General features: G+C 43.5%; 1 protein-coding gene across 6 annotated transcripts in view; it reads right to left on the minus strand.

Moving 5' to 3' along the window:
* Nucleotides 1–27,205, minus strand: part of OMA1 (OMA1 zinc metallopeptidase) — a 148,459-nt gene that overhangs the window by 115,171 nt on the left and 6,083 nt on the right. For 3 of the 6 annotated variants that reach the window (XM_072649627.1, XM_072649625.1, XM_072649626.1), the window contains exons 2-3: nucleotides 16,350–16,859; nucleotides 3,786–4,014 (exon numbers count right to left, since the gene is read on the minus strand). In XM_072649627.1, the coding sequence (XP_072505728.1) occupies nucleotides 3,786–4,014; nucleotides 16,350–16,837 (717 nt within the window). In that variant the 5' untranslated portion in view covers nucleotides 16,838–16,859. The remainder of the gene's footprint in view (nucleotides 1–3,785; nucleotides 4,015–16,349; nucleotides 16,860–27,205) is intronic. The other 3 variants (XM_072649630.1, XM_072649631.1, XM_072649629.1) reach the window with 2 other exon arrangements.

The raw sequence follows: 27,205 nt of genomic DNA on the forward strand, positions 1-27,205 counted from the left end.
AGTTGCAACACACTCAGAAACTACTTTCCGTCCAGAAACCAGTCAACAACACCGTAGCCATCACGATGCCATCTGACTGATAGTCAGAAATGTCTGAATGTTCCTTATTTAGTATACAACCACTGAACTGTACATAAATTAATAAACTAAACATGAAATTAAATACCCCAAATAAACCAGCCTCAGGTTACTGCCTTTCCTGATCCACACCTCCTATGTGAAGGGGCATGATTTCATCAGATCCCGGAAATCAAGATGGTGGCCACACTAAGCCTTGGAATCTTTGAGTGGCTGCTATGGGAAAGATGATGCATTCATCAACAGACAAGTTTGTAATTATCTGTCTTCCAAACTAACTTAGCCTGCCTAGCTTTCAGACAACAAAGTCCTTCTTATGCCTTCATAGACCATCACTATGAGCAGCTATGACAGGAAAAAAACCAGATCTCCTGGAACCAACCTTCTGGTGAAGAGCTTGTCCCAATGCAGCCAGGTGGGTCCTCAGAGAACAGACCTACACAGCTGGCTGCTGCTAGGTCTAATCGTGTTATTCACCTACTCAAGAATCTCCAAGTGCTCCTTCGAGCCTCTTTTAAAACCCCTTCACAACCTGGTTCTAACAAATGGCCGCAGATGACCCTTTCCAGGCTTTGAGCACATTTCGCTCCTGGGTTCCAACCAAACTGGCCTATTTGCCAGTTTTTTCCCTCTATGTGGCATTCCATGTCCCATCTCCACCTGTGCGCAGGTCCTCTAGGCCTGGAATATACGCCTTCCTCACTTCCTCCTCCTAGAATGCCTATCTTCCTACAAAGCTCAACTCAAGGTCTGGCTCCCATACAAAGTGTACCCTGATCCCCCCAGGAAATCACTTTGAATCTCCTCCAAATTTGTATTTTTGGTCCAGATACGCCCTACACACATTGGTACAATCTGGCCACATTTCTTGTCTTTGTTCCCTTTAAGCACATCCCTATAAGGATAAACAGGTCCAAGCATGATGATAATTCCACCGTCCTTAATGGTGGAAATATTTTGTTACAGTCAATTTACAGATCGTTTCCATTTTTCTTCTGTTTGTTGTTCTCCTTCCACAAATCTTGTTAAATGTCCTTGGGATGATTTTGCTTTTTTGGATCTCTTACCAAACTTTATCTAATCTGGCTTTACCTTCTATTGCACTTCCTTGCTTTATGAAAAAATACCGTTTATAATTTTCTATCCTTTGTAAAATTTTACTGACAAGCTTATATCCAAAACCAGCGTTACCTTTGACCTCCACCTTTCTCTGCTTGGCAATAAGTGAAATGCCTGCTGCCTAAAATGTTTTCTGGGCTTTTTTGATCTTCTAATATGGTAGTGGTTACATATGCCTATGACACAGTACTCTCAGTATGATTATTTTACCAACGATAAAACTAGTTCATAGAGATGGAGTATGACACCCAAGGACACACAGCCAGCAAATGTCAGATGCCACAAGTGAACTCTAGCCTCTTTTCTTTTCATACCAGAATGGATCTTTAATAATAGCGCCTCACCCCCAATTGATAAATGGTCAAAGGATATGAACAGGCAATTTTCAGAGGAAGAAATTAAAGCTATCTATAATCATATGAAAAAATGCTCTAAATCACTATTGGTTAGAGAGATGCAAATCAAAACAACTCTGAGGTACCACATCACACCTATAAGATTGGCAAACATGACAGAACAAGAAAATGATAAATGCTGGAGAGGATGTGGGAGAGTTGGAACACTAATTCATTGTTGGTGGAGCTGTGAGCGCATCCAACCATTCTGGAGAGCAATTTGGAACTATGCCCAAAGGGCTACAAAAATGTGCATACCCTTTGACCCAGCAATATCACTACTAGGACTATATCCCCAAGAGATCATAAAAATGGGAAAGGGTCCCACATGTACAAAAATATTTATAGCAGCACTCTATGTAGTTGCCAAAAACTGGAAGTCAAGGGGATGTCCATCAATTGGGGAATGGCTGAATAAATTATGGTATATGAATGTAATGGAGTACTATTGTGCCATAAGAAATGATGAACAAGAAGACTTCAGAGAGGCCTGGAAGGACTTATATGACCTGATGCTGAGTGAAAGGAGCAGAACCAGGAGAACTTTATGCACAGCAACAACCACAGTGTGTGAGAGTTTTTTCTGGTAGACTTAGATTTTTGTAATAACACAAGAACTTCTGAAAAAAAAAAAAAATCCCAATGGTGGACCTCAAGGCAAAATGCCTTCCACACTCAGAGAGAGAAATATGGAAGTCACTTACATAACGTAGCAGATCATGTTTGTGTATGTGTATCTGTTTGTGTATCATGTTCTGATTTGTTATACGGATTCTTTCATTTATCTTAGTCTGACTACATAGCATGACTATAGTGAAAATATACTCAATAGGAAAGTATATGTAGAATCTATACAGAATTGTATGCAGTCGTGGGGAGGGAGGGAGGTAGTGGGGGGTGGGTGGGGAGGGATAAAATCGCAATTGTATGGCAGTGATTGTTAAACATTAAAAAAATAAAAAAAATTAATAAAAAAAAAAAGAAAAGAAAAAAAAAAATAATAGCGCCTCACTTGGGACTTTAGAAAATGTATTTCAGACTTCTTAGAGATAGAAAAAGCAAATGCTACATCAATCTAACACAGGCCCCCCTCAACCCAACTTCACAAAACATAATCCAATTCAACAAACATTGATTAAGTATCTATAATGCCCAAGAGAACAGCACAAGACAATGGGAATACAAAGTGAAACGGCCCCTAACCTCAAGAGCTTGGACTCCAGTGGGAATATGTCTACATAGACTACAAAGTGCCCTGATAACATGTGTAAGTATGATATGAAAACACCAGCAGAGGAGAAATCCTAGAGATGAGGGGCCTGCCTTCAGAGAAGCAGTGAAGGGCCTGGCAGAGCTCCCAGCCCTGAGGCAGAGCTGGCCTGGGAGTGAGGAGAATTCACCCAGATATTTACTAGCTCAATAACTCTGGGGGGCTTCATGAGCTGGAACCGTCAGCACAGATGCCTCAGAACTGTCCTGAGAATCAAATGAATCAATGAATGGAAAGAGCCTCGCACACCTTAAAGCACTCTATCAATAGGTGCTCCCATTCCCCTTGTTCATCTGTTAAACTACAAAGACGTCTGAAACCCTGAAGACCTTTCAACAAACTCTGTCATCACTGATGGCAGGAGGATGGGTCCCATTTACTTCTATGAACCTGCAACCGCACCATGCGAGGCCATGGACACAGCATGTGGTCCCTAAGTGTCAGTGAAGTGACTCAAGACAAACTTTGTTAAATACGGTACAGAAGCTTGTGCATCTCCAGAGACACAAGCCTCTTCCATAAAATGTTTTTCCACTAAAAAATGGGGAATGCTTGTTTATGTCAACTTTAACTACCTTTAATGTACAGCTAAGAAAGTTTTAGCTCCTTGTACATCCAACTCCCTAGGATACAATGACACTACCCAAAGAACTAAAGTTTCTAAGAACCAGTACCATGTTTTCCAACATCAGCAGAGAAATCAACATATTTTATTCTGTAACAGCTTGGGAGGATAGAAACGCAGGCTCTGAGCTGGCAAAGGCAAGGACTGAGGCCCCAGCCCAGGCCTGCAAACTCCGTGCCATTTCTGCAGGTTCTGAGGCTGACCCACCTCTCACACAGGCCCTTCCTAACACGCTTTCAATGAAAGGCTCCATCAGGAACATTCAAAAATGAGGATTTTCACTATTTTTACCACTTACTGAGTTATATTCCATTTGCGATAACATCGTGAATTGCTCCTTCCCCAACACTAGTAACTTCCTCCGTCCTGTGAGCGGACTCTCCTCCAGATGAGTGAAATAAAAGACAACAAATAACGCTCCCAAACTGCTCAAGCCCAGGAATAATTTCCATTTATTCTTCTTTACACTTTCTTTAAATAGCTCTTTCTTGTTGGGAGGAAGGGTCTGCCACCACTTTCTTATGCCCCTGTTGGAAAGGAAAAAAATTACCAATTGCAGGGAATAGACAGCATCAAATATACCAAGTAAATACCAAATACCTTTTATTAGAATCAAGCACATTTAGGAGACCTCCTCTGGTTACTTTTCAAGCTATATTTTTCTACAATGGTTATTCATCTTACAAAGCTCTTGATTAAAAGATAACAAAGGACCAGATAATACATGATTACACCATTAAACTATTCTACATTGAAATTCTTCAGTTATTCTGAAGCAATCCAAATTTATTAAGAACTGGATAATGAATCTCAGATCAGTTCAGATTCTGGAAACTACCCCTTAAATCAAAGGCTGCCAAATATCTGGGAGGTTTCAGACCTCCCTTCAGCCCACAGACATAGGCTGTGCCCATGGCACGGCTCCATGATACCACTTGGGAGCCCTAAAACTGACTACTAATGCATTCAGTGCAAGGCTCCTCACTCTGAAAAAGGATGAGTTTTGTTCTACAGTCTGCTTAAAAAGTGGGGATATGGAAAATTGGGCAAACAGACAGCTATTACATACAAGGAGAAAGGGACATTTCCCAGGCACCATGATTTCAAAACAGGTCCATGAGACTCATTTTCTATCAGATTGGGAACATTTCAACAACAATATGTAATGCATAAAAAGTTTTTATATTCCCTAAAAATGCATTTCTAAAATTATAAAGGAAATGGGAAAGTTCAGAATATTCACTATGAAACCTAGAAAAATTCATTTTACAAATAATCTTTTATCATCATCCTGTCTCAAGCCTTTCCCTATGACATTCCATTTTTCACTCAGTTGCCAAAATGTTTTTCCTGAAGCATCTGATCATGTCACGTTCTCCTCTCCCCACAACAAACTGCAGTGGCTCCCTCTTACCTAACATTTACATCTCTGCTGAACCTGGCTCCTCCTTACTTTCCAATCTTCTCGTACTTGAGCTTACATTCTGTGTTCCAGCGACACTGGCCTTTATACTCTCTGCTCTGCACCCATGTCTACACCTTGGCAGGGGCTGTCCATAGGTGTGGCATGCTGTCCTTGCTCACAACTGACTCTTCCTCCAAGACTCAGTTCAATGCCTCTTTCCTCATGAAGCCTTTGCTAATGCTCCCAGCAGCTAGTATCCTCCCTCCCAAAATGACCTTTATTATCTATTGTGTACATACTATGTAAATGCATACAACTATTTGTTATTTCACCCATTAGACTGTAAGCTCCTAACCTGAATCTTCCAATGTATTCCACACTCAGTTTAAAATGGATTCACAGCCTGAATATTAAATTCATAAATTCATAATCCTGAATTTCAAATTCATAAACCTGAATACTAAAAATCCCACCAGAAAAAAAAAATCAGAGGAGAAACAAATGACAGACCTTTCACACCTATGTGTGTTTATCCTTCGTTGCCAAAGAAGGCCATGCCATCAGAGAAATGATGACATGACTTGCACTGGACTTTGTTTTGAGTGAGGGAGGGCTGTGCAGGTCACCAGCCTCACTTCTCCTCCAGAGCCATCTGAATCCAGTGACCAGATATGCATCAGGATGACTGGAGATGGCCCAGGATGAGGCAGTTGGGGTTAAGTGACTTGCCCAAGGTCACACAGCTAGTGAGTGTCAAGTGTCTGAGGTGAGATTTGAACTCAGGTCCTCCTGACTCCTGCACTGGTGCTCTATCCACTGTACCACCTTCACAACCATGGCTATGGAGTGAATCCCTAATCAAACGAAGGAGAGAGGTGGTTACAAAAGCAAAATAGGTAATTTTGAGTACCTGAAATTGAAAAGCCTTTGCATAAACAAACTAATGAAACAAGAAAAGATAAGGGAAATGTTCAGCTGGGACAATCTGTGTCAAATATCTTTGATAAGGGTCTGCTACCCAAGATAAAGAGACTAAACAGAAATATATGAGTGAAAGCCATTCTCCAGAAGATAACTGGCCAAAGGATATAAATATGCAGTCTGCAAAAGAAGAAATGCAAACTATTAACAACCATATGAAAGAACTTTCTAAAGCCATGTCAAAATGAAATAGAAACAGGGGTCACTAAGCCATAAATAAAGATCCCTTATGGCCCACATACTGACTTAAGAAATCCCATATTTATATTACATATGTTTTACTGTTTTGTTGCTTATTTTGCTAAATGTTTGCCAATTACATTTTAATCTGGTTTGGACTGCACTGGGGAGTATCATGCACCATATGTCTGACACCTCTGTTCTAACTCACTAATAATATGTGAAATGAAAATTAAAACAACCTTGAGGTTTCACCTCACAGCCGGCAAAGTGACAAAGACGATACAATATGGGAACAGTTCATTTTGGAGGGACTGTGGAAAGACAGGCACATGAACGCATTACTAATGCAGTTGTAAAGTCATCCAACCATTGGGATAGTAGAAGAAAAATAAAAGTGCCCAAAACATCCATTTACTTGGATCCAGAGATTTTACTGTTAAGGATATAAACCAGGGAGATCAATGACAAAAAGAAAGACCCATATAAACATCACACAATAGACAGCAGCACTTGTTGTGGCACAAGACGGAAGATCACGGCTGTGGAACATCACAAAATCAGCCTTTGAGGACACATCAGGTTTGGGGAAATATGTTTTTCTTTCTTCCTCTGTTTGTTATTCTCTCTTATAAAGGATGATTCTCTGGGAGTGGGTGAGATGCGAGAGGACACGCGGGTGATATAAAAACAAAAGATATTAATAAAAATTATTTAATTTTCTTTGAAAGTTTTGCTGTTGTCTTCACATTCCTGGCACTTGGCACAAAGCTTCACACCTCAGTAGTTAGTAAATGCTTTAGTTTGCGGGCCTGGTCTTGCTAAGTGAGGTACAACACAGCTACACTTGACAAGTCTTTGGACAAAGCATTTTAATGGATCTGGCATTAATCTTATTTTGAAGGGCATTTTGAAATAAATCAAATCTCATCAGAAAATTATGAGTCTCAAAATGACACCTCCATTTTCTTTCTTTAAAAAAGGTTCCCAATATTTCTATCCTAGTCGTTGCTAGAATTAAGTTCTTTCTTTCACTGTTATTGGTCTTACTTGGCTAAGCAAATACTGGTTTTGACATTCCTGTTTCCAGCGTCCTTGAAATTAATGTGACATTGCACATTACCAGACATTCACATACAGCTCTGGAAATTAGGCTGGCTTCTCTCCTCTGCCTCTAATGGTAGAATACGTATCATAAACCAAAACATAAAAAAGGGAACAAAGCTTCACGTTGTTGAGAAACAGCCAATGACTCCCACTTTTGTGACATAATGTTTCTGAGAACACAAGTGAATGGTGTATGTACTTATTTCCTTAAGGATTTTCAACCAAGCTTTTAATAGAAAAATGCTAAAATGTCAGTTTTACTTCCCTGTACATTATGACTGAGGCCATTGTTGCTGAAGCTTACGGAGCCATGGCCATCATGCATTCTGATCAAACATCCATGGAAACTATCAAATGAGGGAGCGAAAACAGCAAGAAAAAAGCCCAGAGGTTTACTAGACATTGTGGAATTACTAGAGTATTAACTGTGAGGTGGCAAAAACAGGAATTTCTCTGTCCTGGCTGTACTTTATCTCACACCCCCAACTCACAGATTGCAGTGAAGGAGTCAAAATATTCCTTCCTCCCTGCCCAACTTCACCAATCACCTCCTCTCCATCTCCTGCCCTAATATTTGGGGACCCCTTCAAATGTCCTAACTTCTCCCACAATAAACTCCTCCATTCCAATCCAGTTACAAAGATGGTCACATCCTTCACTTTACCATCACCCACAGTGTTCTACTTCCATGTTCATGAAGTCTCAAATTCTTTTATCTGATAAAGATCATTTTTCATTCCATTTTTTTCTTGCCCTACAATACCCCCCCCCCAACCCTGTACTTCATCCCCACCATGATGTCCAATCTGTCCACCCCTCTGTTCTTTCCTTCACTATCAACCCTCCACTGGCTACTTTCCTGCCATCCCCTCTCTTGACCCCTTGGTTAGCCAACTCAACTCCACACTCTACTCCATTCAAGATTTCTTTCAACCCTGTTCTACTGCTAATCACACCTAACCAAGTCCAAGCACTGGACTATGGGCACCATCGACTTCTGGATTCCTTAAAGAAGACAAAGGAAATTACAAAACTGCTGACTGGGTCCTCCAAAAATTTACATAATCTGACTTCAACTGGGCCCTTACTCTAGCAAAGCAAACATTGTGTTCCTCCCAAACTGATTTGCTAGCCCAATCTCCACAGTAGCTTTCCAAACCTACTTATCTCTCCTCTAGCCTCCAGCAGCACCTCCTTCCCTTACCACCTTAGCTGAAGTACCCCTGCCCAGAGAGCCTGCTCCTCTCCTCCCCTCCTCTCATGTACTTGCACTCCTATCCCCACTATCTCCCCCTTTACTCCAGTCTCAGACAAAAGGCGGCCCTTCTATAGCCAAGGAAGACTCCTTGACATCTGTCCTTGAACCAATCCTGCCTCAATTTCTCCAGTCAAGTGCTGCCACTCCTATCTCCACTATTTCTTACAATTCCTCTCTTCCATCCTTCCAAACTCCTCACTTGATCCAAACACTCCTGCCACCTACTGTGGCATGTTTCTTCTCCTCTTCATGGCTAAACTCCCTAAGAAAGCCATCTATCCACATGAGTTTCAGTGAAGCCTGGGAAGACCTGTATGAGGTGATACAGAGTGAAGTAGGTGGACAGAAGGAGAACAGTTTACATAGTAACAACCCTGTAAAAGCAAAGAGCTTTGAGAGATTTAAGACCTAACACAATGGCCAACCATGATTTCAAAGGCTGATGATGAAACCTACCACCCACCTCCTGAAAGAGAGGATGGACTCGGTGCAGAACGAGGCAGATTTCTGGCGCGGCCAATGTGGGAATCTTCTGGACTGTTTCTTATATGGATTTTGTTTTTATTGTTGCTCCCTCCCATTGTGGGGGTGGGGAGGGGGAGAGGGAAAGAGAAAATTTGTATCCATTTTCTAAAAATCAGATTTAATTAAAAAGCCTTCAGTGCCTCCACCTCCTCTCCTCACTCAACTCCAAACCCTATGTAGCTCTGCTTCCCATTTCATCAAACAAATGAAGTTACCAACGATCTCTTAATTGCCAAAATTGCCTTTTCTCAATCTTGAATTTCCTTTATATTTCTGTAACATCTGACACTGTCAACAAATCACTTAATCAATGAACATTTACCAAGCACCTGCTACGTACCAGGCACTATGCTAAGCAATGGGGATACAAAACGAGAGGCAAAAGACAATTCCTGCCCTCAAGAAGCTTAGAATCTAATGAGGAATACCATGTGTAAACATGTACAAAGTAAGCTACACATAGGATAAATGGGAAATAATTAACAGAGGGAAGGCATTCTAATTAAGAGGGGTTGAAGAAGACTTCCAGTAAAAGATGGGATTTTAGTTGGGACTTAAAGGAAGCCAAGGAGGTTAGTAGCTGGAGCAGAGAAGGAAGAGTATTCTAGACACGAGGGACATACAGAGAAAATGCCCAAAGTCAAAGGATGGAGGGGCTTGTTGGAGACAGCCAGGAGGCCAGTGACCCTCCTTCAAAGAGTAAAGTAGAAGGGGGCTATGTTAGGAAGGGCTTTAAATGTTGAAGAGAGGATTCTGTATGTGATCCTGGAGGCAATAAGGAGCCACTGGAGTTTATTGAGTGGGGTGGGTGATATTGTTAGACTTGTACTTTTGGAAAATCACTTTGATGGCTGAATGGAAGATGGACTGGAGTTGGTAGAAACTTGAGGCAGGCAGACCCCCCCAGAAGCTACTGCAGTAGTCCGGGCATGAGGGGATGGAGGGGATGAAGGTCTGTAAGGGAGGGGAAGGAGGGAAAGGTGTGGCAGCACAAAGAGAAGGGGGCATATTCAGGAGATGCTGCAAAGGTGCTTGGATATTGGGGGTGGGGGGAGTGAGAGATAATGAGGAGTCCAGAAAGACATCTAGGTTGGAAGCCTAGGGGACTGGGAAGACAGTCTTGCCTTCTACAGTAATAGGGAAGATAGGAGAGGGGAAGGGTTTAGGAGAAAAGACAATGAGTTCTGTTTTCAAGAAGTAGAATTTAAGACATCTACTAGACATCCAGCTCAAGATGTCTGAAGAGCAGTTGGAGATGTGGGATTGGAGGGCAGCAAAAAGGTTGAGGCAGGAGAGGTAGATCTGAGAATCTTCAGCACAGAAATGGTCATTAAATCCATGGGAGCTGATGTAGTAATATACAGGAAGAAGAGAAGAGGGGCCAGGACAGAGCCTTGTGGGACATCCAAAGTTAATGAGTATGGCCTGGATGAGGATTCAGCAAAGGAGACGGACAAGGAGCAGAGAGGTAGGAAGGGAACTAGGAGAGGGAAATGGAGATGGAGAGAGAAAGAGAGGGAGAGGGAGAGGGAGAGAGACAGAGAGGGAGGGAGGGAGAGAGAGAGAGGGAGAGAGAGAGACAGAGAGAGAGGGAGAGGGAGAGACAGACAGAGAGAGAGAGAGAAAGAGAGAGGGGGAGAGAGAGAGGGAGAGAGAGAGGGAAACAGAGAGAGAGAGGGAGGGAGTGAGGAAGAGAAAGAGTGAGAGAGAGAGAGAGAGAGAGGTGTCCTGAAAACCTCATGCTCTCCCTTGAATACTCTCTCCTCTTTACATTTTCACAGCAATGAACATGATTTCAATGTACTTTGTCCTGGTTTTCCTCTTACTTTCTCAGTCTCCACTGCTGGTTCTTAGTCAGACATGTCTTCTGTGAGTATCCCCCCAAACTCTGTCTTGGACCCCCTTCTCTTTTCCCTCATTTCACGTGAGGACCTCATGAGCTGCTTGGGTCTATCACCTTCAGGTGGATGACTCCTTGATCTAGACAGCGCTGACCTCCTTAGCTGCAGTCACTGCATCTTGCACATGGACAGCCCACACGCACCTCCAACTCAGCTTGTGCAAAAATTGGATTCATTGCCTTCTGCCCCAAACCCTTCCCTCTTCCCAATTTCCCTATTATTGTGGAAAGCCCCATCAACCTCCCAGGGACCCCGGCCTCAAACCTCATGCCCCCTCACCCACTGCAGCTGATCCATCGTCAAATAGTGTTTCTACCTTCAAAGCGTCTCTCATCCACTTTCCCCTCTCCGCTCACAACCACCCTCTTGGTTCAGACCTTTAACACCTCTCACCTGGTCTACGGAAGTAGCTTCCTAAATGGGATCCTTGCCTCACAACACACACACACACACACACACACACACACACACACACACACACTCTCTCTCTCTCTCTCTCTCTCTCACACTGACACACACACTCACAGACAGACACACACACTCACACTGATACACACACTCACAGACACAGACACACTCACACTGACACTGACACACACACACACACACACTCACTCTCCTGTCCTCTTACTAAGGAGCTCTAGGGGCTCCTGTCAGGAACATTTGATTAACAGCCAGCATTTCTATGAGATCTTCAGATCTGCAAACTGCCTTACAAATAATCTCTCTTTCAAGCCTCAAAACAATCCAGGGACATCTCCATTACACAGATGAGGAGACTGAGGCAAACTAAAGCTAAGTTACTTGCCCAGAGCCACACAGCTAGTAAGTAACTGAGGCTAGATCTGAACTCGGGTATTTCTGACTCCAGACCCAGCGCTCCATCCACATCCTGTCTCTTTCCCATGTTTTCTATATTCCTCTACACCTTCCCAAAAGCTGCTCACTCCTACATCTGCATCTTTGAGCTGTCTGTCCCCCACCCCTGGAATGCCCCCGTGCCCTCACCTCTGCCTGTTTCCCTGGTTTCCTTCAAAGCCCATCTTTCTGGAGGCCCCCCCACCTCTAACGTTCCTCCTTTCCTCCACTCCCTATAGACCTGGTAGACACCTAGTCATTTCATGTTGTCTCCATTAGGACGCACACTCACGAGAGCAGGGACTACTCTTTTTTTTTTCCTTTCATCGTATTCCCAGACATTTAGAACAGCACCTGGTGCTTAGTAGGAACTTAATAAATGCTCACTGACTGACCAGGAACACAGCCACAAAGTCCATCCTCCACTTCCACGAGCACACTTAAAGTGGAGTTAGAAGAGCTGAGGAGAGCAGGGGAAGGGGGCTTAGAAAAGCAAAGGCTAGTGACTCATTAAAAGTGGCCCCCAAAATAAAAGGTTTTATGTGGACCCTGGTCGGTTGTTTTCAATCTACCAGGGTCAAAAAGAAAAATGGATTAATTAGTACATAGGTTGATGTAAAGAAGAACGCTTTAATTATAAAGACGATAAATCATTAGAATACTCACTAGAAAACATCACAGAAACCATTCATCTCCGGTGACTTAAGAGGGAGCCTGAGTAGCACAAAAATGGAAAGAAAACTAACTGGGAAAGATCGCAGCACTTTGTGGGCCAAGATCCCAGAGGGATGCCACAGCTCAGAATCAGTAAGAGAGCAGGCAGTCCTGACACAGAGGGACGGACCCAAGACATGGAATGGGCTGCACAAGTGTAGATGCTGCAAATGTGTGTTCTTGTTTTGGTTACTTGTGACAGGGATGGTGCTTTTCCTTTTCTTATTGAGAGGAAAGATTGGCAACTAGAGACACAACAGCAAGGGGAAAGAGAAAAGGAAAAGAGAAATGAGATTATTGGAGCATCTTTAAAAATGTAATGATAAGAACAGAAAAGCTAGTTCAGAGAAAAATGCAGACAAGCAGGATGATTTTGAAGGTAAAATGTTGGATTTATTATGTATATGTATATATGAATACATGTGTATACACACATAAGTACGTATACATATTTTTAAAGAGTGTACATAACAGAGATTCATGGTTTCACACAGTTTTCTCTTCTATTTTGCATATGAAAATGTTCTTTTTTTTTTGGTGTTCATTAAAATCAGTATTAAAACACTTTAAGGGAATTTGGACTGAGATAGGTTATATGAGATAAACTACTAAGATTCCTTCCCCTTTTATGATTCGTTATTTCCAACTTCATGCACTAAAAAGGAGTATTTACAAGGGAGAAAAGAGAACAAGCATTTACCAAGCAGCTCATTACATGCCAGGCACCGTGCTCCGTGCTTTATGGTGATTATCTCATGTGACCCTCACAGCCACTCTGGGGAGGCAGGTGCTGTCGTTATCTCCATTTTACAACTAAGGAAACTGAGGCAGACAGTGTTTAAATGACTCGCCCAGGGTCACACGGCTAGAAAGTGTCTAAAGGCTGGATTTGAACTCAGGACCTCCTGACCCTGGGGTGGCGCTCTCTCCACTGCGTCCCCAGCTGCCTTGAAAGTACTCGTCTCATATGAGCATCTGACTGAGGAGCAGCCACCTGATATTTTCTTGTAATTTTTGTCCGCCAGTTCTAAAAGCAAGCCTTCAAAACCAAGTACTCATTCTGGAGATGTGAGCAGAGCCAACGTTCTATGCTATAAATGCACGGTCAAGAGCAGACATCCAAGAGGGCCTGTGGGAGGTGGCAGGCAGGCCTGGGAGCCGGGCTTCCTCCATGGCTCCCCCAGCCTCCTCACCTCCTGCTCGTCCCACACAGCCTGTGCTCCAAGGTTCTAGAGCTAGCCAGTGAGCCTGCTGAGCCCTCACAGAGCAGGAGGGCCCCAAGCCCAGAAGGAGGCAAATGAGATTCCGAACAAGAGAACACAGCCATAGAATCTGAAGACCAGCATTAGGGGGCTTGTCTTTGATTTCTGAGAAAATTCTAGAATCTAATACTGAAGAGATGCCTAGAAACCACCAGCCTAGGTGACAGTTAAGATCCAAGAAGATCCCGACAGGCTCCACCACCAGGCTGAATCTAACTAAACAACACCTAGAAAAAGCAGCAGTGACCAGAAAAGGCCAGTACTGTGAAAGGCAGAGATGCAGAAAGGGTGTGGGGAATGTCAATCATAGGTCCAGGTCATCCATCCATGTGTCCACATTCATACATACATGTGCACGTTCATACATATGTGCACACTCATACATATGTGCACACATGTGCCTGTGTCATATTCATGTGTGTGTAGCCATGCCAGACTAACCATGCTTCTTATTCTGACACAATGACTAAGCTGGCTAAAAGAAAACAGGTAGGAAATGCCACCCACTGAGTCCACCTGGATTTTGGCCAAGCATTTCACAAAAGGCCTCAGGCTGTGGCTGTGGAAGAACTGGAAGGATGTGGGAGACAGGACCACACAAGCAGAGGCGTCAGAGCTGGCTGAAGAGCTGGACACAGAGAAGAGGCACTGTGGTGCCATGGAGAGAGGCCTTCATGCAGGAAGGTCCAAGTTCAAACCCGCCTTGGTTTCTTCATCTGTAAAGGGGAGGTAACAACTGTCACCTGTCACCCAGGACAGTTGTGAAGTTCTTCGGAAACTTTCAGATGTTATTGTGATGAGTACCCCAGGGATCTATTCTTGGCCCTGCATTACAGAACAATGATTTGGATAAAGGAATAGCAGGCCTATCAAATTTGTAGCTGACCCAACGCTGGGAAGGAAAATCAACACAGTGGATGATGGTTAAGATCCAAAAAGACCTGGTGTTTTTAATAGACTTCGATCTCAAGGAGTCAGGGGCGATGTGGAGGCCAAACCAGTCCTCTCAGAGCCCTAAGAGGATAAGGAGGCAGTAGGGTCCTGGGGGACCAGGCTGAGGTGAGGAAGGGCATTGACAAGCCAAAGAGATCTAGTGGAAAGCAGGGGGAAGAGTTGGGGGAGGCTGTATGCCATGAGGCCCAGCACAAGGGGACATGTCTTCAAGTACCTAAAGGGCCATCACGTAGTAGTGATTAGATGGATTCTGTTCTGTCTCTTGCAGTCAGCCCAAGAGCACGCTGGGAGGTACAGAGAGGTCAGACCTAGGCTGGATGTCAATCAGAACATCCAGAAAAAACAAGCTGTCCCAAAGGAAAAGAGGCTGCCTGAGGAGAACAGTAGCTCCTACCTCATGGGGGGGTGGGGGTGGGGTGTCTTCAAGCTGCCCTTCCAGTGCAGGGGAGCCTTTCTCCAACCTGGGCTGGACTTCTTTCAAGATTCACAGAACTTCAGAGCTGAAAGGACCCTCCACCTCCAGGGTCCCTCCTTTTCTGAAATATCTATAACATGCAAGTCAATTGAGATGTATTAAGGACTACTAATTGCCAGGCATTCCAGGGAGAAAAAGAAAAGACAAAAACAGCTCCTGCCTTCTACCTGGGGAGCCAACAGATAACTGTATCCAGACTGTGCACAACAACATAAACTAGGGGCATCTGTGAGAGAAGGCGAGGTTTGAACTGGGACTCGAAGGAAGCCAAGGGCAGCAGGAGGTAGAGGTGAGGAGGGAGAGAATCCCCAGCCTGGGGACAGCCAGTGAGAAAGCATAGGGTCAGGAGAGGGAGGTTCAGCAAAGAAATCAGGGTCACAGGGATGAGCATGAAGAAGACTGGGCAGGTGGAGGATGAAGGGTTCTGAATGTCAAACAGAAATTCTGTACTGGACACTGGAGGTGAAGGGAAGCCACACAAGTTTGGGAGGGTGACATGAGCAAGTCTGCACTTTAGGAAAATCACTGTAGTAGCTGCATGGAGAATGGACTGGAGAGGGAGAGACGAGGCAGGCAGGTCCCCAGCGGTGACCATGATAGTCTAGGTGTGATGTGACAGGGGCCTGCATACGTGAAAGATTACAAAGGCTGAAGCGACAGGATTTTATACCAGCTTGGATGGGCGAGGGAGGATCCCAGGATGGCCCCTCCACCATGAGCCTAAGGGACTGGGAGGAACTGGTGCTTTGACAGCCACACGGAAACACAGGACTTCTGATAAAAATGGTTGTCCACCTCCAGGTAGAGAGGTCACAGACTCAGAAAACAGATTAGGGCACATGTTTTTGGACACTGCTAATGTGCGAATTTGTTTTGCTTGACTATATAATAGGTTTTGTTTTTCTTGCTTTCTCAATGTGTGGGGAAGAAAAAAGTGGGAGGGAGAGAATTCAAAACTGAAAATACACTAAAAATGAATTTCAAAAAATAGTAGGGAAGTTCAGAAAAGAAGAAAGTTGGGCAGAAGATAATAAATTCCTCTTGGGCCGACATTCCAAGGTTCCTTTAAACTCAAATATTCTACGACTAAGCACTCTCACAAATAACGAAATGTATAAAGTGATGCAGAATCAACAATAACCTAAATTTATGCTAAGTGTGGTTGGCTTGAGGTATTTTTCTTTAAAAGCGCCAACATTCCCCATACTCTGAAGTACTAGAGCAAAAAACAGAGCATTTCACCTGCCAACGATGATGGCAAGAAGTTTCTGTACAGGCTTAAGAATGATCCAGAGAAGAGGAGCAGGCGCAGCCCGAAGCCTCGATGACATGTGGAAACTGCTGACATCTTTCATCCCTTTCCTAGGGACGAATCGTGAGAGAGCAAGGACAGCACCTCCCTCCGTCAATCCCTGCCTCGAACAGAAGTGGGACCACCCAGAGCAGCTGCTCATCCTTCTCCAGGTTTCTCTGCTTTGGGCACTTAACAGCCAACCCTGGTTGTCCTTACTGGTTCCAGAGAAGGGAGAGCTTCCCCTTGGTAAACAATTGAGCCCAGGCCTCCTCCTCAGGCTTTGTCCTTCCCCCACGTGCTTCACTAGTACCTGATGAAGCCTCTTTGAAGTCAGAGACCAATGTGGTCTGGGAGAGCTTTTCCAGTTAGTCAGTGGAATTAACTGAAAGAAAACACAGTTCCTACCAGCAGACTGGAGGCCACAGATGGTGTTCATTTTTTCTTTTTGCTTGATTATCCTAGAACATAGAAAGGAAACTATAAATATATCTGGAAAACACCTGCAACTTGGCAAACCAAGAATTTTATTGAATTACGTAGCTCACTTTGAGCACGTGTCCAATTGAAATGATCAGTGTTTCCCCGCGCTGTCGACACTCATGATGATTCGGTCACAGAACACTTAAGAACTTGAATAGAGAGTCTGAGCCATGGGATAAAGGGGAGGAGAGAGGGAAATTTGAAAAAAAGAAAATGGGGTCTGTTGTCATACAGGGAAAAACTGCCCATATACTAAGTAGCTTGGACATGTGGATGATTAGTATCTTGTCCACATCAAGAGAAATCTAAGAAGGTTCCCAGGATGCCTCCCTCTCCCTTCCCCCTAGAGAACTCATGGACATTGGAACCATTTATCACAGAATCGTAGACTTGAGAACTGGCAGGGACCTCAACAGCTATTCAGGCCAAGCCAGAGACCAAGAAATTCCTGCTATAATGCACCCAACAAGCAGGCATCCAATCTGTGCCTGAACATCTCCGATGGCTAATTGGGAGCAGGGTCTCCCAACTTCGAGCCTCAGTTTGCCTCCCTACAACTTCTACCCTGGGGCCAAATGGTCATTCAAAACACCTGCCTTCCAGGCAGCCATCCACCACATTCCCCTCCCGCTGAAACTCCAACTCAGACTCAGGAGCTTTGACAAGTGAATCCTGGCCAGACCTGGCCTGGAATCAAACCTCCAGGTCAAGCCCTGGCCATTTCCAAACCACGCCAGCAAGTGCCGACTCCCACCATTTTACCTTATACCCCATTAGACCGTAAACTCCTCCTGAGCAGGGCTTTCTCTTCAAGAGCTCTCCTCCTCCCCCCACTTCCACACCCCCAGATAATAAGCACTTGATAAATGCTGCATCATTCAAGTCTAATAATCCTACAAACACCTGAAGCTCATTGCCAGGTCTCCCTTGAGTCTCTTCTTCTCTAGTTAAACCAGACTAGTTCCTTTACCAATCCTCCTATGAGGATGCCCTCCCCTGGGCTCTCCAAAGCTTATCAATGTCCTTAAACCACGGTGCACAGAACTGAGGACAATGCTCCAGAGCAGGTGTGAGGAGGGCAGAGCACAACAGGACCTTGGCCTTCCTAGTCCTACAGTCCATGTGCCTCTTCAACACAGACCCACTACTCATTCCTATAGGACTTGCAGGCCACTAGAAAAGATCCCAGATCCTTTCAGGGCAACTGCTATAGTCTGCTAAGATGACTGTCTGAACAGTGGGCCACCAGCTCCCACAAGCCTCCCTTCAGCAAAACCTGACCAAATCCTGATCAAAAAAATACAATGAGAAACCACCACAAGCGCTGCTTCACTCGCTTCCCTCCTAGGGCTTCAGAAGAAGTCAGCCTCTAGAGGCCAGAGGGCCAGAGAAAGAAAGCCCAGCCAAGAAAGCCAGCACAACCTCCCAGCAGGCATGACATGGCCTGCAAGCTTCTGAGTCTAGAAGTCCCCTAAGACAATGCCAAACTGTGAGATTTGTAGGAAGAGCTGAACAGTGGCCACAGTGACCAAACTAGCCAAGCTCCAAGCAATAGGGTCCCCAAGAGCTCCCAATGGGACAGACCAGGCATGGGGGCTCAGAGATCCCTGATATTTCTGTCCAGAAATACTAATGAGAGTCCTAAAAACTCCAGAGGGTCAGCATAAGACCAACCCACCCACCCAAAAATGAAGCAGGGGGTGGATACAAAGGCCCAGGTGAGGAGCTAAGGTTGGAGAACTGAGAAAATAAAAGAAAACACTGCCCAGAACCAAAACTGCTGGTGAGGAACTCCACAGCAACTGGAAGTGCTAAGTCTTGGCTACAGAAAAGACATTGACCTCCAGTGCCAGAAGGCATTTCCTTTCTGGGAGCTCCCAATGCCATCCTCAGATCATAGGTACAGCCCTCTCTCTGTTTTCATGGGTAGGTAAGCCTTACTAATCACATGCATAGTAAAAAGAGGCTTTGCCCCATGTCACCCTCAGCTCCTCTCTCTGCTCACCCCAAGTGTCACTGTCAAATCTGGCTGCTTTTACCCCTACAACCCATCTGGCACCTGAGCCTCCTCTGCTCACTCAGTCGCCAACACCACCACCTCTCCCAGCCCTTCCTAGCTGGCCCCCCGGGCTCAGGTTTCTCTCCCCACATTTCTGCCAAGCCAAAGGATCTTAGATACAGAACTGACTGATCACCACCATTCTTAAGCCTGCTGTTCCTCTAGGAGAAAATCTAACCCTTCAGTTTCACTTGGAAAGCTCTCAGAGATGGGCCCACATTGCCTTTCCAGCCTCAGTGGACATCACTTCCCTCAATCCAGTCAAATTGGCCTCCTCTCTGTTCCTTACACACAATACTTTACTCAAAACAAAGTCAAGTGCAAGTCACGTCATCATTTCTCTGACGTCATGGTCTTCTTTGAAAACAAAGGATGAACACAAAAACATTCCCATCCATCACTAAGCTTTTGCACTGGCAGTGCCCCAGAATGATGCCCTTCTCCTTCCTTTATCTCCTTCCTTTACCTCCTCCAGCAAGATGCCTTTCCTGATCCTCACAATTGCCAGTGATCCCCCAAACTACCTTGCTTTGCATCTCTTCCTTCACACCTATTTTGCACATACCCTTCTATTCATACCCACGGCCTCCCTAGTGAGGTGGGGAGCTCCCTCAGGGAGACCCCAGCCGCTGAGAGCAGTAATTTGTCCCCAGAGGTTGGCTGATCACTGAGCAAGTATAAACTCTGGCCTAATCTCTACAGGAAGGACTGATTCTACCAATTACAAATTAGTAGAATTAAAAATTTTAAGTTTTTACCATGTCTCAACTGATATTCCAACTGAAATGGTAGTTTTCATTTTATTTTTTCATTTCTGAACCTGAGGCAAGCAAAATTAGGTCACATTTGTTCAAATCAGACAAATTAAACAGTCACACCATAAGAAAATTAAAGGAGCAGAAAAGGAGTGACCATTCACAACTATGGCTGCGGACTGAAAGTGTCACAGGCAATAAAATGGAGAACTGTGATTACAGAAAATTGAAGAGTTTTTGTACAAACAAAATCAATGTTGTAAGAATTAAAAGGGAAATAGTTAACTGAGGAAAAAAATGTTTGCAGCAAATTTCTCTAATCAGGATCCGATTTGCAAGATCTATAGGACAGAAGAACCAGAACTGTTTGCCCAATAGATAAATGGGCAAAGGATATGAACAGACAGTTCATGGAGAGCTAGATGAAAAAAATGTTCCAAAAAAACAACTCTGAGTTTCCATGTCATTCCCATCAGACTAGATAAGCAGACAGAAAAAGGAAGATGACAATTGCTGGAGAGGCAGTGAGAGGGCAGACCCAATAACTTCTTGCTGGAGGAACTGCAAATTAACCCAACTCTTCTGACAAACAGCACCTAAAAAACACTCTACTGTGAACACCCTCTGCCTCATCTTACCACTCCTAGACTTCCATGCCAAAGGTACCAAAGAAAGAGTGAAAAGACCTACAGCAACAAAATACACACAGCACCTCTTATTTGTTGTAGGTAAGACCTAGAAACAAAGTGGGTGTCCATCAACTAAATGGATGGAGCTAGACTAGGGGCAAAGGGGAATCAAGGATTTGTTCCAGAAGTTTAGATTCAGTCGAAAGGCCACACTTGAGAGCCTAGAGGGCCACATGTTCCCCATGCTGGGGCTAGACAATTATGGAATAGGAATGGAATGGATGGAGTATCCTTGTACCACCAAAAATGACAGAGACAGATTCAGGGAAGTCTGGGAGAACACAGGTCAAATGGGCAGAACCAGGAGAAGAATTAATATGAACTTTATAAAGGAAAACAATCATGAAAGACTTACAGAGACTGATCAAGGCAATGCCCAATGGGAGACAACAGACAATGAAGCAAACTACTCGCTTCTGATGGAGAGGTGATGGAATTAAGGTGCCAAATGAGACATATGTTCTCAGATACAACCAATGTGTGGATCTGTTTTGGTTTTATTATACTAATTTGTTACAAAGTAGGATTTTCCACTATATTCTTGAGGAGCTGGGGAAGTGGGGGGAGGGCGATAGTGACACAAAAAAATTAGAGAAGAAAGAGTATCAATAAAACATTTAGAAAAATACACAGAAAAAAGTTTTCTCTCACAACATGAGTATTATGGATATGTTTTGCATGACTGCACATGTATAACCTATATCGAAGTGCTTGCCTTCTCAATGAGGGGGGAAAGGAAAGAATTTGGAACTCGAAATTTTTAAAGACAAATGTTAAAAACTGTTTTTATATGTAATTGGAAAAATAAAATATTCTTTAAAATTCTAAGTAACAGATGAAAAAAATTTTAAGAAGATAATCAAACATACTACTTCAAGAAGACTGAGGCTAGCAAACATAAATTCTTCAAATTACCTTGTATTCGTGTATATTTTATATCTTTAAATCCAAGTTGTGGTCAGACTTTTTTTAATCCCAATATTCTGCACACAGTAGGCACTTAATAAATGTTTACTGAAATAAATGAAATAAGGATAGAAAAAAATAAAAATACACAGAAAAGATCAGAAAAAAGCTTAGAAAGAAACACATACAGAGGGCAATGCTAGAAATACCATTTTAAATTTAACACACTTTTTTCTAAAAAGCTATACATAATAGAGATCTTTTTCTATTCTTTTCTAAAGACAATTTATATTTTTTGATGGTTAGCAAATTCATAATAACAAAACTGAAAAAATACAAAATAAGCCAAAGTGATCAGTCCGTACATACTTAACCCAGACGTCATAGTATTTCCCAAGAGCCTCCAAAGTGCTGAGCACTGGCTAAGAGTCAAAAGAAGCTTAAGACACAGCCCTGGCCCCTCACAGACTCAAGCATAAGAGTCCATTTGAGCCAAGACCCAAAATACCTGAAACAACTAGCAAAAACTATAAAATGCTGTGTAAGTCCTGCTAAAGAAGCTCAAGAATTAGTGATGAGGAGAGCCAGAGGATCCAGGGAAGATAGCTCTCCATTTTCCCACACGCTTACATAAACACCTTCAATGATTCCGCATGTACATCTCTCTGAAGTCTCTCCACTGATGCAGGCCATCACCCCTTTACACCTGAGTAGGGTCCTCTGTGAGTTGTTCTGACTGAAAGATACATGGAGACCGCCAATGACTCATGTCGAAGCAGGCAGAAGCAGGCATGGTCTGAAATCAGAGTTCATCCCCACTTTCCACCACAGAAGCATTAAGCAAGAGTAATGGGAAAGGCCAGAGTTCTAAGGTTTCTTAGAAGGCTGTTATATTAGAAGAGGCCCAAATCTGCCCATGTAGACCAATCTGGAGGGCTCCTGCTTAGTGCACCCTCACTAAACCATGCAAGTTAAGAACTGATATTAAGCATCTCTTTGATGCAGAGAGTATTAGACTGATTGAGTGAGCTCTGATTCCCACATGGCAGAATGGCTTTCCTTAATCTTTCCAAAAAGTTGATCTTACACTGAGCTATCCAGCTTTCTAGGACTCAGTTTCCTTTCAAATCACCTAAAGGATTTGGGACTCCAAGGCCTCTGAAGGACTTGTCACTTTTTGTCCTTGGACACTTGTGGGTGCACACACAATGTTCATTAGACACTGTAGGCCTCAGTTTCAGGCAGAGTCCATGGAGGGGCCTCTAGTGAAAATGCTTTTCATTTAAGTTCCACTTAATGACTGGCTTAGAATAATTATCAATAGTAACAGTTTCTCTTTCCGTCCCAGCTTCATTTAGTTATTTTTTTTTCTTTTGCTCATTAAAAGGGCCATTCTTTGACCACTTCTTAAAGAGGCCTATTCACTCAATGGGCGTTACCTCCCTCTAAGTGAATATCTGAAAAGGCCAAGGTCCCACTGTATCCTGAGCTGTCACCAGTCATCCTGATGAATATCTGGTCACTGGATCCAGATGGCGCTGGAGGAGAAGTGAGGCTGGTGACCTGCACAGCCCTCCCTCACTCAAAACAAAGTCAAGTGCAAGTCATGTCATCATTTCTCTGATGGCGTGGTCTTCTTTGAAAATGAAGGATGAACACACACACGCACTTAAACAGCAGAAAAGCCATAGGGAATCCCATAAAAGACTGAACCCCTGACCAAATCCATTTTGTAAAGTCTGTGGACATGAAATTCTTTTCATGGAATTCCAGGTCATCAGAAGGCAGTGCCATCATCTTCCCTAGTCTCAACACCTAAATTTCTGTATCCCTTCATACTCTCATCCTTCTCACTTAAGGAGCCCTGTAGGGGCTGGGCCCCTTCTATGCTCCCCATAAGCCTTCTACTTTCTGTAATGCCTGACACCATCTACTAACACATTCACTCTCTCCCATCTTCAGCTTATCTCTCTATCTGGTCCACCCCTCATCTCCTTCTGAGAAAATCGAGGTCACTTTCAGAGAACTCTCCCTTCTCCTCTTCTCTGTATCAGCCTCTCTTGACATGCTTCCCCTCCTCTCCTCCTTTGCTCCAGTGTCTGATGATGAGACCCTGGATCCCATCCCTTCCCATCAAGAATAAGCAGCACCAGCGCCTTTCTCCCTGTAACTCAAAAACATGCCCACGGCTTCCCCTCCTTAGTAAGCCCTCTGTACACCCTACTTGTGTCTCTATCTGTCGTCCTCTATCTCCCTCCTCCTTTTCACGGATAGCTCAGTGACGCAGGAGACAGAGCACTGGGCTTCAAGTAAGGAAGACCTGAGGTCACAGCTGCCTCAGACATTGGTTGGCTATATGACCCTGGACAAGTCATTTAAACACTCTCAGCTTAAGTTTCCTCGTTAGTAAAACAAAATGAGACTAAAGTCCCTTTGGGCTTCAAATCTATGATCCCAGAAGAAGCGGTTTACAATCATTTCCTTCATTTACTTTCCTGGAGAAAATGTCTCCACTCTTTGCAGTCTGACTTCCAACATTATAACAATTCAAACTGCTCTCTCCATGTGTATTAATGATCTCTTAATTGGCAAATCCAGCCTTTTCTCAAACCCCTTTCTTCTTGACCTCTCTCTGCACTTGACCTGGTTGATCTCCAAGGCTCTGTCCTGAATCTATTGTGCTTGGTGATTTCATCACCTTCCATGGTTCTGATATGACAGATAATCCTCAGATTTCTCTGCCCAGCCCTAACCTCTCTCTGTGCCTTTGCTCTGTCTGCCCCCCTTGCCTCCTCACTTCTGCCTCTTTGAAATCTCAGTCTCCTTCAAGGCTCTGCCAATGATTCCCCCAGCTACTAGCATTCTCCCTCACACGATTTCATATCTATTGTGTAGGTACACATACATGTACACGTACACATACACGTGCACACACACACACGCACTATCCCGCTCAGCATAAGGCAAGGTCTTGAAGGCAGAACTGCTTCATTTTTTCCTTTGCACCCCCAGTGCCTGGCCCACAGAAGGTAAATAATGAATGTTTATCGACTGATTGGATCACCAGCTTCTTCCTTCTCTGCCTACAAGCATGTGTGAGCATGCTCTATTTTTAAAAACTGAAAGAAGCTTCTATGGTCTCCAACATCTAGTTAAGCTACCATCCTCTCTGCCCCCTTAAAACAAAGTAGAACAATACAAGAAAAAAGAAATGGATCTTGATTCAGAGAAACAGAAATGGATTCCTGTGTAGGCTCTGAGTCCTACTGCACTTACTAGCTGTGTACACTGAGCAAGTTACTTTATCCTTACTTCAACTTTAACCTCAGTTTCCCCATCTATAAAAAGGTGATAATAATACTGTACTTCTACTATAGATCCTACCATGTTGTGGCAAGTGAAGTCCTTTGTAAAATACTATATGAGTTACTGTCAATCCCTTCTCCAACAAACTTCTTGAAAAAAACAGCCCAACTCGGGAACTGATGAACACAATTCCAGAGGACTCAGGATGAAACCTGCTGCCCACCTCTTGACAGAGAGGTGATAGATGCAGAATACCGAGACATATGGACATGGTCAAAGTGGAAATCTGTTTTGCTTGATTAGACATATTTATAGTACTGGATTTTGTTTCTTGCTTCCTCAAGAGAGTGAGGAAGGAGGATGGAGGAGGTATGAGAACATGGGAGAGAAAGAAAGTAGATATTTCTTTAAAATAAAATAATATAAAATGTAATTTTAAAAGAAAGGACATAAGCACTGACTGTGCTAGGCACTGTGCTAAGCACTTTACAAATATTATTTCAATTAGTCCTCACAACTCTGAGGCAACTGCTGTTAATGTTCCTATGTTATAGCTAAGGAAACTGAGGCAGATAGAGGGTAAGTGACTTGGCCAGGGTCACACTGCTAGGAAGTGTTCTATCCACTACATCAATAAGCTGCCTCAATCACAGTAGAGATGGGGGACAGCATGCAGTACAAAAGAGTAGGCAGAAGATGGAATATCCCGGGTAGAAACTGCAAGTTCAGTGTCATTTCCACTTTAAACCTCTTCTTGTAATGGCTGGGGAAACCGAGGCTCAGAGAAGTAGACTGACCTGCCCAATAGCACACATTTAAGTGTCAGAGGCACCATCACACCCAGACCCTCCTGATCACAGTTGAGGGGCACTGCATACACTCTCAGAGACAGCTGCCATTAGGTTGGTTGAACTGCTTTTTTCCACCCTTTGGTCTTCTGTTGCCAGGGATGGCCCACTAGGTAAGGGAAGGAGGGACGTATTCACAAAAGTAGGTGACAGAAAAATCAAAGACATCAACAAACTCTTTTAAAAGAAATGTAAAACCAAAAAGGACAAACTAGTCAGAGAGACACAGAGACAACTGAAGGCCACCCCACAAGCACTGCTGGTCTCCTCCAGATGAGAGACTCAACAAAGACCAACTGGGGAGTTACCATAGATTTTTAAGTGCTTTCCCTATAACAATCAACTTAAGAAAAATACTCACTTAAATTCTAATCCTTTATTGTTACCAATATAATTATATTGTGTTTCCACTAAAATTTAAGGCACAATTAATCACTCTCAGTTTCTTCAGCTATAAAATGACAGGTTTGGACTAGCTGATCTCAAGGGTCTTTTTCATCTCTAAATCTATGATCTTATGGGCAACAGTTTTAATAAATAATTGGTCAAAATAGATGAAGGATGCTGACTGCCCAGACAATGACATGGACTGGGACGGGAAGTCTACTGGGAAAATGCATCCACAAGTCAACTTTAGAAGGCTGCCCTCATGCACACAAGTCAGGCTCAGAACTGAGCTAAAGGAACCCTGCAGTTGGACCACAATGAAAAGACTATCTCATGCTTTAAAACACCCTAGGGGCTCCTGATCAAAGGAAGACAAGCCAGCCTATGCCAATATACTTCCAGTGATGCTCTATGGCTCTGAGTAATAAAGTGTCACCATTTCTTAAGAATTAAAATCATGGGTAACTCGAAGGATGGAGAGCTGCATGCTGAGCATCAACAGGCAGCAGCATATTGCCAATAAAGCCTCATATAGAAAATGTATGGTCTGAAAAGGAGGAGGACTATCACAGAGCAAAGTTAAGACATAGCCTTGTTGCTGATAAGCCAAAAGGTCCCAGGACCTTGGACAGACCCTTTGCCAATGTTTTATGAGGAGCTGGACAAGAATCACTCTGGATGAGCTGTGGATGAGTTGTGTTCTATACTCCTGGAAAAAATGTCATTTTTATCCAAGATTCCAACAGAGATTCCAAAGGACCCATGATGAAGAAGGCTATCCTCCCACTTGGGGCAGAATGAGATATGCCTCTTCTGGAAAAGGCCAGTGCAGGAATTTGTTTTTGCTTGACTATGCATATTTGTAACAAGGGTTTTGTTTAGTTTGGGGGGAGGAGGAAGGAGGAAAGTGAGAGCAGGAAGTCTTTGTTTACTGAAAAAATTAATTAAAATTTGGTGTGGTAAATAATAGGAAACAATTTTTGTAGATACAGGAAACCTGAGAATGCTGGACTTGAAGAGGGAAGACAAAGTTTGTGGGTCCCAGCTCCAGATCTGATTAGCTATATCACTTAAATAAAAATGACTACTCATGTCACCTCTCTGAGACTCAGTTTCCTCATCTGAACATGGGGATCCTGGGAATTGCACTGCCCATCTGGAAGTGTCACAGTGTTGGTTATTTCCCTGGGCAGGTGCACTGTTTAAAAAAAAAAAAAAACCACTAGCAAGACTTGCAATCCTGTTAATGGATTCACCCAAATTATAATAATCTTAAATATTAACAACACTGTTCTGACATTCACTTACAACTGTGGTACAATACTTTCTACAGCAAAATACACAAGCTTAAAAAGTGACCAAAGGAGAAACTCT

This window comes from Notamacropus eugenii, chromosome 2 (assembly GCF_028372415.1).
Source record: "Notamacropus eugenii isolate mMacEug1 chromosome 2, mMacEug1.pri_v2, whole genome shotgun sequence".
Taxonomy (NCBI): Eukaryota; Metazoa; Chordata; class Mammalia; order Diprotodontia; family Macropodidae; genus Notamacropus; species Notamacropus eugenii.